A 12960-nucleotide genomic window follows, 5' to 3' on the forward strand; every position below is an offset into this window, starting at 1 on the left:
TACTGCAGTCTTTTGCTGCTGTTGCTACTGCCTGGAGCTCCCTCTAGCTGCCAGATCTATTTCACCTCTTGCTAAGATGCCTTTCCAAACAGTGATTTTAAGCTGAGGTGCCACCATACTGGAGCTGGGAAAAAAGCATTGGCTTTGGAACCAGACAGATCTGAGTTTGACCCTGTCTGAGTTACCCAGAAAGTTACATACTTTGCTTCCTTATGCTGCACTCAAGATTGCAAAGATTAAGGAGGATAATATACGCACAATGTTTAATGCCTAAGCCTCTCAAAGACTCTCAAGTTCCAGAAACACCTTGAACCCTTAGGTCAGCTGTGATTAAATCCATTCGTTAATGCAGTACACATTTATTGAATGCCTATCACATGCCATTGTGCCTGATCGTAGGTGTGTAATGACTCCATGAGCATGACATCTCCTTTCTTTCCTGGCACACATCTTCATGGGGTGGGGGATGGTCAGGAGCTTGGATGGCAGATTCAGTAAGCTTTTAGCACAATAATTTTAATTGCAAAAATAAACAGTTCTGTCAACTGCTTGAGAGTAGCGTCTGCTTTACAAAAATTAACAACAAAAAGGAAATAACCCCAAAGCAAAACGTTACAACCAATGGCCGCTGAAAACGACATTGCTGTACAAAATCCCGCACGAGACCAGCTCGGCGCTACCCCAGCCTGGCTCTGGGGGTCTTCGAGGGGGCGTGGGGCGTGCGCCAGTTACAAAGAGTGTTTTAAGTTCCAAGTAAGTGCCTACTCAGTGGGGTAGCCCAAGAGAACTTCCCTCCAAAGCGCAGCTGACTCAAAAACAGCGCCTAGACCACGGGAGCTGTCCGTGGAGCTGGTGCTGAACAGGGTGTGTGCGGCGGGCGCTTCAAGGGAACTAGAAGCCGAACCAGAGTCCCGCCCTAGGGCGTGCCGGAAAAAAGTGGGCAGAGGAATGGGGAAGAGGGCGGAGGGTGGGGGCAGGTTTTCTCTTGCGCGCCAGATTGCGGCGCCCCAATCTACAAACCCATTTCACCCTCACAGGGCTGCGAAGGAGAGGCCCAACGAATAAAAGCCAAGGCCCTTGAGCCGCTCCTCGGCGCGCGCCTTCTGCTTGAGGTGCACCTTGCTATGCCGTTTCTTCTCATCGCTGCGCGCGAAGCGGCGGCCGCACACGTCGCAGGCAAAGGGCTTCTCGCCTGTGTGCGTGCGCACGTGTGTAGTAAGGTGGTCGCTGCGGCTGAAGTTGCGAAGGCAGATGCGGCACTGGAAGGGCTTGTGGCCCGTGTGGATGCGCAGGTGGCGGTTGAGCTCGTCGGAGCGCGCGAAACTGCGCACACAGCTCTCCACCGGGCAAGCAAACGCTTTTGCATGCGGCCGAGGGCAGAAGCAGCGTGCGCTGCACTTGCCGCCCCGGCGCCCCTTGCGCCGCGCCTTGGCTGGGGGGAATGGGGCCGGCGGCGGTACAGGAGGTTCGGGCACGGCGCTGCTCCCGGCGATGTCAGCCACTAGAGGTTTCGGGAAGTCCGCTGCGGCGCTGCGAAGGCCCAGCGGGGAAAGCTCAGGCTGCGTACCATCTAGAAACTCTCCGCCTTCGCCGCTACTCCCTCCCTCCCCGCTAGGAGGGGTCAGGAGCCCCGGGAGGCTCTCGGCTCCTTCTCCTAAGTCACCCGGGGCCAGCGGGAAAGCATCGTAGGTCCCCATGGTGTAAAGTCTGCTGGCAGGGCCACCAGGCAGCTCCGCGGGGCAGCTGATGGACAGCAGGTCTTCAATCTTGGCCCCCATCGGGGGGAAACGGGCCTCTGGGGCGGCCTGGTAGCCTCCTTGTGACCCACAGCTCCCTGGAGCCCCGGCTGAGAGCAGCTCCCATGGAGAGTACGGACCTTTAAAGGCCGAGGCAGTGTCCAGCGCAGGGGAAGCCGGAGGAGCCCGGAGACCTGGCTTGACGTCGGGTGGGGAGAGATGAGGCTCATACAGACACTGTGAGGGGGCGCCTGCCGAGGGCGAGGCCTCCCAGAACGCCTCTGAGAAAGCAGCAGCGCCCGGATCCGGGGAGAAAAGGTCTGGCGGACCTGGCAGCAAGGCGTCGGAGCCTGCGGGAAAAGAGGCGTCCAGAGGAGACCGGGATGCTGCCGCCTCAGCGCCGGGGAAAGGTGTCAGGCCTAGGATGCCCGACATGAGGTTGAAGAGTGCTTCTGGATCGTGCGGGTGTTCGGGTACTGCCTGGATGAAGAAGCTACCACTGTAGCCGAGGCCAGGGGGAGACGTGGGCGCAGGCCCCTCCAGGAGGCAGGAGTCGGTTAAGTACTCCCCGGCGCCACAGCTGCTCAAGGCCCAGCTCAAGAAATCACCTGCTGAGGAGGGAGCAGGAATCAGCTCCGCGCACATCAAAGCGGGAGCCTCGGAGCCCGCAGCCCCTACCCAAGAAGCCCTCGGTGCTCGCTGACACACGCAAAGTGCCTTTAGCACATTCCGATCCAGCCGGAGCCGGCATACGCCCCAAGAGATACATACAAACATGCACACACAAAACACACGTGCAAAAGCAAAAGGACGCCTCCATACACGCACAGGTTCCTGCGGAGGCGCTGGAGGCCTGGTGTGGGTGGGACTGGGGGTGCGCACCACAAGACCCCGAATCTCCTTCCGCCCCTATCCCTACCGCTCGAGCGTCCCCATCCCTGCCTGTTCTCAGGCACCTTGTGTCCCCGCGGTGCGCCGCCGTCTGAGCACCCCTGGCCTCGCTCCTTACCTGCCGGATAGCCGGTGGCTGCGGGTGGGTCCCTGGAGGGCAGCCGGGTCAGGTCGGTACTGGGTTCAGAGCAACAGCCCTCGGTAGACTTTACTAGGAGCGCGTCGGGGCCGGAAAACTCGCTAAGGTGGAGCATGGCTCGGCGGCGGCGGCGGCGGGGCTCCCGTGGCCTCGCCCGCTGGGCTTGGGGGCGCGCGAATGGCGAGGAGCCGACAGTCGGGGCGCCCGCACCTCACAGACCTAGATGCTCGGACTCCTGGCTCTCACCTCTGGCAAGGGGTTGGGAAGGGGTGGCTGCAGCGCCCTAGCGCTGGGAGGTGGCAGTTCCTCGTCTCTCCAAAGCGCAACCGGGCTCCCCCAACCCGCGGCCCCCCCACTTATATAGCAGCGGCGGCGCTGGCTCAGGGCTTCCGACTCCCCGGGCCACTGCCATTTCGGGAGGCCCCGGCCCTGCCGCCGTGACGTAAATGCCCAAACATGGACACAGGATGTGTGCCGGGGACTCCCGAAAAGGAAAACTCGGGCTGTGACGTCGTTGCCTCAGCCGTCGCCGGGCCCGCGCCGCTGCGTGCGCGCGCACTCCCCAAGCGTGGAGCCCCGTGCGCGCCGGGACCGCGGGCGCATCTGGCTGGGGCGCCGCGCCGCGTGGGTCTGGACGTCTAGAAAGTGCTCTTCTCTCCTGGAGGTAGACGGCGAAGGACGGCTAAAAAAGACCGCGTGACCTTAGGGATTCCATAATTTGGGTTCGAATCCTCTCTCTGTCAACTACTAGCTGTGTCGTTTCATCTCCCCAAACGTCAGTTTCCTCACCTGTGAAATGGAGATACACATATCTACTTCATAAATTTGCTATGTGAAAGTGAAATTGCTCAGTCGTGTCCGACTCTTTGCGACCCAATGGACTGTAGCCTATCAGGCTTCTCAGTCCATGGAATTTTCCAGGCAAGAGTACTGGAGTGGGTTGCCATTTCCTTTTCCAGTCATTGGATTAGAGCATATGAAATTCTAGGCACAGGGGCACTCAATAAACCATAGAGATTATTGCCGTAATTCAGTATTTGCTCACGTCCGTGTGTTTTTCATTTTCTTAATAGTTTTGTTTGTTTGGGTTAGTTTGTGCTAGGAAAAATAACATTTAAATAAAAAAGAGTCATGTCGAGAGAAAATGTCAGTTAACTGAAAATTGTATATGCAAGATTGAAAAGTAAAGGTCTCTCTTTACCCACCATTTTTTTTAAGAAAAAAACATGCATATGCAAGCACACACACTGTCTTGCAGTAGAATTTTCCTGAACTTGTAACAGCCTTGAGATTGACTCATGTCCAAACATAAAGAGTTTGATCCTTCTTTTGTAAGGCTGTATAGTACTCCACTGCAAGGGCCATCAATTTGTCCCTTATCCATTAGCATATAGAAAGTTTCCAGTCCTTTGCTTGCCATCGTTGCTGTAGTCCTTGAGTGCATAAATGTGAATATATCTGTGGGATAAATTGCAATGAGTATAATTCTAGATCTAAGAGTATGTAAAATTTTGATACAACTGGCAGTTGTCCTCCAGAGTAGTAGGGCCAATTCCTGCTCCCCATTCCCTCACCCACAAGGTTTGAGATGCCTTTATAGTAGTCTTTTTTTTTTTTTTTTTTTGCCCAGGAGCACACAGAGAATTTATAGGCTATACATGCCTGGAATCAGTTCCTGGAATAATTGGGCTTCTTCTGCAAAACTTAAACAAATATATTTCCTAGTGTTAAAGAGGCTGTGGCTCTTGGCTACCGAAGGCTAGTCAGCTCTAGCAAAGAAGCCTGCCTGCCCTCCTGATCCCCTTTCTCTTCTTCTGTAGTTTTTACTTTATTTTCTCATCTTTAAAATTTTTTCATTTTATTTTGTATTATAGTTCACTTAACTCCTTTCTGGACCAAATTAGGAAATTAAGAAAATTAAGTATGTTTTTCTTTACAAAGAGCATCAATTCTTGAGATTCTGGGTGCCAGCTGGTATGGAGGGCAGGTCGGGATCCCCTCTTCCTTAGGAATGGAAACAAAGTCATTTAGGGATGATGGGCCCTAGCATGACTGGCAGTATATCTCCAAGTCCTGCTTGCCCAGCCTCCTTTTTCAAGGGAGAGTGCCAGGAATGCCCAAAACCCACCAAATGCTCAAGTGTTTACCCTGTGTTCATTATGCAAACATTCATTCATTTAACTTCTCAATGTTTGTTCATTCAGTATTTATTCCTTAAGTGCCTACTATGGATCAGAAGGTAGATTTTGGTTTTTATTCTACAAAGCCTGTGAGATATATCTCCATCCCCATTCCACAACAGTGCTAAAGTGTGTTCACAGAATACGGCATCATATAATCACCCCAAAAACACATGCTGACACACTTGCATTCATTTTCTCGTGCCTGGAATTCACGTATGTCCAGAATGACCTAACAAATGCCGTAGACATAGTTCCATGTTAGCAGCACATGTGTTTCCACGTAGGAAATGCAGAAACTCAGCACTTGTCTGTAAGGATTAGGCACACAGGCCGCCATTTCTTTTATACTCTATTTCAGACCCTGATTTGAATCCTTATCCAAATGCATTGCCAAAGCCAGGTGAGCCCGTACCAGACACACGGGGCACACATGTCTCCAGTCCTTGCTGGCATCTTGCTGCCTGGGAGGGAGGAGAAGTGGGGAAGTTTGACTAGGCCGGTGTCCAAGGCTCCCCAGGTTGCCCCGTCGGGCCAGATTGGCCAGCCCCAGGTTCTCCATCCCTCTGCTGTTCTTCCCTCTGCCACAGCATTCCTCCTCCTTCTTAGTCATGGATAATTCCCCTACTCCTTTGGCAAGTTCCCAGGCCATTGCTGCTCTTTGCCAAGGGCTGTTGGGCTAAGTCTGTGTTAAGACAAAGGTCCAACTTCCTTTTGTTAGAGGCCAGGCCTGGAGGCAGAGCTGGGAAGGGGAGAGAGTAGGAGAGGAGACAGGGGACACAACCTGTGTTCTGGGTGGGGCTGGCCCGCATCCCCGCCCCTGTGGCCTCACCTTCAGCGCATGCGCACACCCATACTCTCGCACATGGGACCTCTGGAGGGCAGCTGCACCTACATTTGGTTCTTTGAGGAGGAGGAGGGAATATAAAAGGGGAAGGAGCATTTGGTAGCCCTTCGCAGCTCAGCCCATCTTACTCCCAAACTTTAACAGCTTAAAAATAGATCATAGGGGATTCCCTGGTGGTCTAGTGGTTAGGATTTGGCACTGAACAAAAGCTCCATGGAATAATGAATTGAAGACCCACTTCAGATGAGGAAACACACTTAAAAATATTTAACAACTCACTCAAGGCCACACTTCTATTCCGTGGTGGGACTGACAGTCAAGCCCAGGCTAGCCTACCCTGTCAGATAATTTAGGAAAAGATCATTCATTTTACAAAAAGATTAAAATGGCTGTATGTGGAGAATCTTCCTCTAGCTTTTCAAACGTACACACTCCATCTGGCTGGGATCCATCCGTGCAAGAATTCTCTGGAGTGACTGCCATTAGGAACACGGTGGGTCATCTCAGACACGTGCTGAGGAGGACGGCATGCAAGCCTCTTGGAAGCCAGTGTGAAAGGTGGTGGTGGTGATGATGTGTCTGTGACTGTGGGGAAAGCGAGAGGAAACTTCTGGCTTCCATGGGAAAAGGTGATGGAAGGAGCGTTTACTTTCTAGGCAAGCATTGAATAGACACTCACTGAATGAATGAATGAGTGAACAAATTCATTCATCAAATGTTCATTGAATACAGCCCTGTGCCAGGCGCTGCACGGGCCCTTCAGATGTGGATGCTGATGTCTCGGGGGTGAAATTGGAAGCTCTGGATCCAGGGAGGGTGGAGGGAGAAGGATCAGAGAAGTAAGCCTCCCTTTTCTCTCTTCTGGGAAGGGCCCAGACCCTGCCATCATTCTGGTAATGCTACTGTCTCCTCCCCCACTCCCCACCTTGATCTTTCTGCTCTAAATATCATTGTGTTCAAATAATAGTGTATATTTTAAAAGACTCCAAGAAGACAGCTGCCTCAGAGTATTATTCATGAAGAGGCCAGCGCTCAGTCTCCATGGCGACTCCTGGCGCAGAATGCCGAGGAGCAGCTCCACGTCCCACTTCCTGGGGCCGTGGAGATGCAGGCACACAGCGTTTCTCTCTCCTCTCTTCTCTCCTCTAGCCCCTCTCCCTTTCCTTTCTCCTTCTCTCCCATCTCCCCTTCCGCTGCCTCTTATTATTCTCCCAAGAGGGTTTATTTAAAAGCAGGGGCAGAGGCAAGATCCAGACACCCGACTGACACAGGGTAAGGCCATTGAGGCTGCAGTGGAGATGAAGCTTGTTTCCAGCTGCAATTTCTGCAGTACGTAGCACCCCTCCCCAAGACCCTGCAGTGCCCCTATGCTTCACTGACCACTTGGCCAGAAGGAGTCCAGTATCTGTCCCTGAGGCAAGTGACCCATCATCAGGGTCCTTCTTTGTACCCCTCCTCTTCCCTGACCATGTTCAGTTGTTGGTTTATGGTTTGGATTCTCAATATCTGTTTTTTTTTTTTTAATGACCACAAAAGTAACACAGGCTCATTGGAAAAAGACAAACGTTTAAATTTATAATGTGAAAAATGATACATACAATTCTATACCCAGATATATAAAATTAAAAAGTTTCAGGTTGATTCCTTTAGGTTTTCTTCATGCATATTCACTTATCTTCTATTAATTCAGCTGTAGCATTGTTATACTTGTCATTATTTATACCAGTGGTATCATACTATACATACTCTTGTATGAGATTGTACATTGAACAGTTTTTCTTTTTCCCTAATCATGGTACTGCTGCTGCTGCTAAGTCACGTCAGTCGTGTCCGACTCTTTGTGACCCCATAGACGGCAGCCCACCAGGCTCCCCTGTCCCTGGGATTCTCCAGGCAAGAACACTGGAGTGGGTTGCCATTTCCTTCTCCAGTGCAGGAAAGTGAAAGTGAAGTTGCTCAATCGTGTCCAACTCTTAGCGACCCCATGGACTGCAGCCCACCAGGCTCCTCCATCCATGGGATTTCCCAGGCAAGAGGACTGGAGTGGGGTGCCACTGCCTTCTCCGAATCATGGTACAGACTAACTTAAAGTCTTATAGGTTATAACCATATATATGTATATGTATATATATATCTCCTTATATGTATATAACCTTATAACCTATAGGAATTAATAATTGCTCCAGAGTATTCCATCATGTCAATATATCTAATTTTTTAACTTGACAGTTTTTTTCCCCACTATTATAAAGAATCTGGCTATGCACAGCCCTTTATGTGTACTTGGTGTACTGATAGGGGTAATAACACTACAATATGCTAGTTAACATTTGTATACCACTCACTATGGGCACTATTAATTGGGTATTGAGAGCTTTACATGTACTCACAAGTCTGTGTAAATCCTCACGATGACTTGTTAAGTACTATTAACTATCTCTGCTTCATAAATGGGGAAATCACAGCATGAGGAGGTTAAGAAATGTACTCAAGTTTACAGGGTTAAGACTAACCTACACTGTAATCATAGAATAGATTCCAAAAAGTAGAATTCCTCGGTAAAAGGTAGAATATTTAAAATTACAGTGTATGTTGTCAAACCTTCCTCTGAAAAGATTGTTCCAGTTTGGGGCCAGTGAGCAGCATATGAGAGCCACTGTAAGCATTTCTGGGAAAGGTATTCCTGTGATATTTTAATTTACATTGTAAAAATTATTAGTAAGGACATGAAACTTTCCATAGGACCTTATTATTTCCTCTTCTGTGATCTAGGGGCCTGATGCCTCATCCAAAGACATCTGAGTGGGAGCCTTTCTTGTGCTCCTTACATTCCTGCAGCGGGCACTGGAGATGAGGCTGTTCTTGCATGAACTGGTGTGGCGATGTGGGGTCTAGGGGATTTTGCACTGTCCTTATTTTTCTTTTTTTTTTTTCTAGTTTGAGTCATGGTGGAGGTAGAGAAGAGAATAATGCAGCTGGAAACCATTCAGGAAAAGCTTCTTAGATTCTCCCAAAGCAGCTTCTAAACTTCTCTCACAGGAGAGAGGGAGGTTATTCTTTCTCTTCTCTTCCATGCTATACTCCTCCTTGGGCAAAATCAGCATTGTACAGAGCCGATCACAGAGGAGGTATGACTAGAGTGGGTTCTAGGAGGGTCAGAGGCAGGGGCATGGACAGAATGACATCTCAATGCTGCTACCCACCCTGCAGTTTGGAATCAACCTCTTTTGTCTCTAAGCCTGTTTCTCCATTCGTGAGCAATAATGGACTTGGATCTTGATATGTACTTTTATTTGATTAGGTAATGGTGTTCAGAGCATTGGTTTTCAATTCATGAACTGAGAAGGTGAAAAAGAGGCTGAGAGTAGAGTGGGAGGCCTAGAACTCGAGAACAGAAATGGAATCAGAAAGAAAGCTGGTAAACCTCCCCAGCATACCTCTCTTCTCCCTGGCCTCCTCCTGCTTCCTCGAACCTGTGCTTATCTCACTTTTTTCTTTTTTTTTTGAATCACCTCTCCTCCTCCATCCTGTAATAGCGTTCCTTAAACTGACTTGAGTAGATTGGTCAATGCACTGAGATCCAAAATACTCACGCAGTTTATCTACAACTAAGTCCTCTGTGTGTTCCTGAACCCTGTCCACCACTAAGCTAGGTTTCTGCTTGAAAGTGATAGAAATGCAACCTGAATTAGTTTAGACCCAAAAAGGAATGTATCAGTTCATAGAATCCAAGGGAGTGTCAAACAATGACCCTGCAAGGGAATAGAGACACAGCTGATGTCAGGAGCTGGTAGAACCAGGGGCAAAGAGTTTTTCAGATAGTTTCAACTCTTTCTCTTTTCTCTCACTTATGACTGAAAACTTGGCAACTAGCAGATTCTGAATTCTCCATGCCTATCTTCTGTGATTAATGGGTTCTCATTCTCAATTCCAGGTAGGAAACCCTAGGAAAGACCTCTGCTGTCCTACTTAAGATAATGATCTGGCTAAGGGTCAGGGTAGTACAGCTGATGAGACCACTCGAGGCTCGCACTCGGATTTTGAGAGCCATTACTGGAGAAAGGAAGCCAATGGGAGCCAGGAACCTCCCAAGAGGCCTCCACCTCAGGTGTTGAGGGCAGAAGCTGGGAAGCATTGGGCTCTGCAAGTTCTCCAATGCCCCTGGAGCAAGTCACCTATTCCATCTGTCTGCCAGCTCCAAGGAGCACTGCCCAAAATAAAAATCCGTAATTAGTAATTCCTGCAATTCAGAAAACCAGTGTATTTGTTTCCTAGAATAATCTGGAGCCGTACTTGGCTTGGCAACCAGTGGGCCCCACAGATGCATGCAGTGTGCCACGTGAAGACTCCAGCAAGGACCCTTCCTCAGCCAGGGCATGACGGGGAGGCCCTGGGGCACCCCTGCCCAGGCAGCAGCAAGCAGGGGCCGAGAACAGAACCGGCTTTATCAATTGTATACCGTGGGCTTCTGAAACAGGGAGTTAGGGAACAGAAGGAACGTCAACAGGACTTCTAAATACCAGGCCCCATAAAGGCCAGACTAGGCGCACACAGCCTGCAGGATCATAGGTGATCCCATAATGGAGGAGTGACCTTCAGCCTGGGATCAGGGGGACTGATTCCAACCCAGCTCTGCTGTTAGCTTGCTCTGTGACCCTGAACAAATTCCCAATCTTTCTGTGCCTGCAAATCCTCACCTGTGAAGCGGTAGTATGTTATTTGCTCTACCTACAGTCTGAGGACTGAGAGCTAGAAAAACAAATTAAGCAGTTGAAGCACAAGTACTTACTGTAGCAATGAGAGGTGATGTGAGAAGCAGTATATCTGCTTTAGAAATAGTGGAAAACCCCTGCCACCCCCAAATGTGCTCCCCGTTTTCTGAGCACCTCTTTATATGGGGCTGAGACTGGTCACCATGACCTAAATTTTATTTTCAGTATAAAACATCATCTGTTTTATTATATCTCATCATTTTTGTGGGTAAGGAATTTGAACAGGGCTTGCATAGCTAATCTATTTTTCTGCTCCACATGGCTTTTTATTTTTAAAAATTTTTTAAAGTTGAAATACAGTTAACTTACAATATTGTGTTATGAATAGTTTCAGGCATACAGCAAAGTGATTCACATACACACACATATATTCTTTTTCAGATTCTTTTACACTAGAGGTTATTATAAGATATTGAATATAATTCTCTTTGCTGAAAGTGGGCCCTTGTTTTTTATCCGTTTTATATATTGTAGTGTATATATGTTAATCCCAAACTCCTAATTTATCTCCCCTCCAATCCCCTTTGGTTACTATTAGTTTGTTTTTTTATGTCTGTGAGTCTGTTTCTGTTTTTTAAATAAGTTCATTTGTATCTCTTTTAGATTCCCCATGTAAGTGATATCATATGACATTTATCTTTTTCTGTCTGAATTACTTCACTAGAGTATGAAAATCTGTAGATTCATCCATGTTACTACAAATAGCATTATTTCATTCATTTTTATGGCTGAATAATATTCCACGGTATATGTGTACCATGGACTCTACACGTGGACATCACCAGATGGCCAACACCAAAATCAGACTGATTATATTCTCTGCAGCCAAAGATGGAGAAGCTCTATACAGTCAGCAAAAACAAGACCGGGAGCTGACTGTGGCTCAGATCATAAACTCCTCACTGCCAAATTCAGACTTAAACTGAAAAAAGTAGGGAAAACCACTAGACCATTCAGATATGACCTAAATCAAATCACTTATGATTATACAATGGAAGTGAGAAATAGATTTAAGGGCCTAGATCTGATAGATAGAGTGCCTGATGAACTACGGATGGAAGTTTGTGACATTGTACAGGAGAGAGGGATCAAGACCATCCCCATGGAAAAGAAATGCAAAAAAGCAAAATGGCTGTCTGAGGAGGCCTTACAAATAGCTGTGAAGAGAAGCAAAAAGCAAAGGAGAAAAGGAAAGATATTTCCATTTGAATGCAGAGTTCCAAAGAATAGCAAGGAGACATAAGAAAGCCTTCCTCAGTGATCAATGCAAAGAAATAGAGGAAAACAACAGAAAGGGAAAGACTAGAGATCTCCAAGAAAATTAGAGATACCAAGGGAACATTTCATGCAAAGATGGGCTCAACAAAGGACAGAAATGGTATGGACCTAACAGAAGCAGAAGATATTAAGAAGAAGTGGCAAGAATATACAGAAGAACTGTACAAAAAAGATCTTCACGACCCAGTTAATCACGATGGTGTGATCATTCACCTAGAGCCAGACATCTTGGAATGTGAAGTCAAGTGGGCCTTAGAAAGCATCACTACAAACCAAGCTAGTGGAGGTGATGGAATTCCAGTTGAGCTATTTCAAATCCTCAAAGATGATGCTGTGAAAGTGCTGCACTCAATATGCCAGCAAGTTTGGAAAACTCAGCAGTGGCCACAGGACTGGAAAAGGTCAGTTTTCATTCCAATCCCAAAGAAAGGCAATGCCAAAGAATGCTCAAACTACCACACAATTGGATTTATCTCACACGCTAGTAAAGTAATGCTCAAAATTCTCCAAGCCAGGCTTCAGCAATACATGAACTGTGAACTTCCTGATGTTCAAGCTGGTTTTAGAAAAGGCAGAGGAAGCAAGGATCAAATTGACAACATCCGCTGGATCATGGAAAAAGCAAGAGAGTTCCAGAAAAACATCTATTTCTGCTTTATTGACTATGCCAAAGCCTTTGACTGTGTGGATCACAATAAACTGTGGAAAATTCTGAAAGAGATGGGAATACCAGACCACCTGACCTGCCTCTTGAGAAAGCTATATGCAGGTCAGGATGCAACAGTTAGAACTGGACATGGAACAACAGACTGGTTCCAAAGGAAAAGGAGTATGTCAAGGTTGTATATTGTCACCCTGTTTATTTAACTTCTATGCAGAGTACATCATGAGGAATGCTGGGCTGGAAGAAACACAAGCTGCAATCAAGATTGCCGGGAGAAATATCAATAACCTCAGATATGCAGATGACACCACCCTTATGGCAGAAAGTGAAGAGGAACTCAAAAGCCTCTTGATGAAAGTGAAAGAGGAGAGTGAAAAAGTTGGCTTAAAGCTCAACATTCAGAAAACGAAGATCATGGCATCTGGTCCCATCACTTCATGGAAAATAGATGGG

General features: G+C 47.9%; 1 protein-coding gene across 1 annotated transcript; it reads right to left on the reverse strand.

Annotated features, from left to right (window-relative positions):
• Nucleotides 1-1031: 1031 nt before the first annotated feature.
• On the reverse strand, nucleotides 1032-3178 carry EGR4 (early growth response 4). Its single transcript, XM_068986968.1, has 2 exons — nucleotides 2746-3178; nucleotides 1032-2347 (listed from the first exon to the last, which is right to left on the reverse strand). Exons 1-2 carry the CDS (start codon nucleotides 2879-2881, stop codon nucleotides 1032-1034), a joined length of 1452 nt encoding a protein of 483 aa, XP_068843069.1. The 5' UTR covers nucleotides 2882-3178.
• Between the last annotated feature and the right edge of the window lie 9782 nt (nucleotides 3179-12960).

The sequence above is a fragment of the Capricornis sumatraensis genome, chromosome 1 (assembly GCF_032405125.1).
Source record: "Capricornis sumatraensis isolate serow.1 chromosome 1, serow.2, whole genome shotgun sequence".
In the NCBI taxonomy this organism is placed as follows: domain Eukaryota; kingdom Metazoa; phylum Chordata; class Mammalia; order Artiodactyla; family Bovidae; genus Capricornis; species Capricornis sumatraensis.

Coding starts and splice junctions, on each gene's coding strand:
- EGR4 (XM_068986968.1), bottom strand. CDS start 2,881: ATGCTCCACCTTAGCGAGTTTTCCGGCCCCGACGCGCTCCTAGTAAAG. Junction 2,348..2,745: donor AGCCACCGGCTATCCGGCAG/GTAAGGAGCGAG, acceptor CTCCCTCCTCAG/CAGGTGATTTCTTGAGCTGG.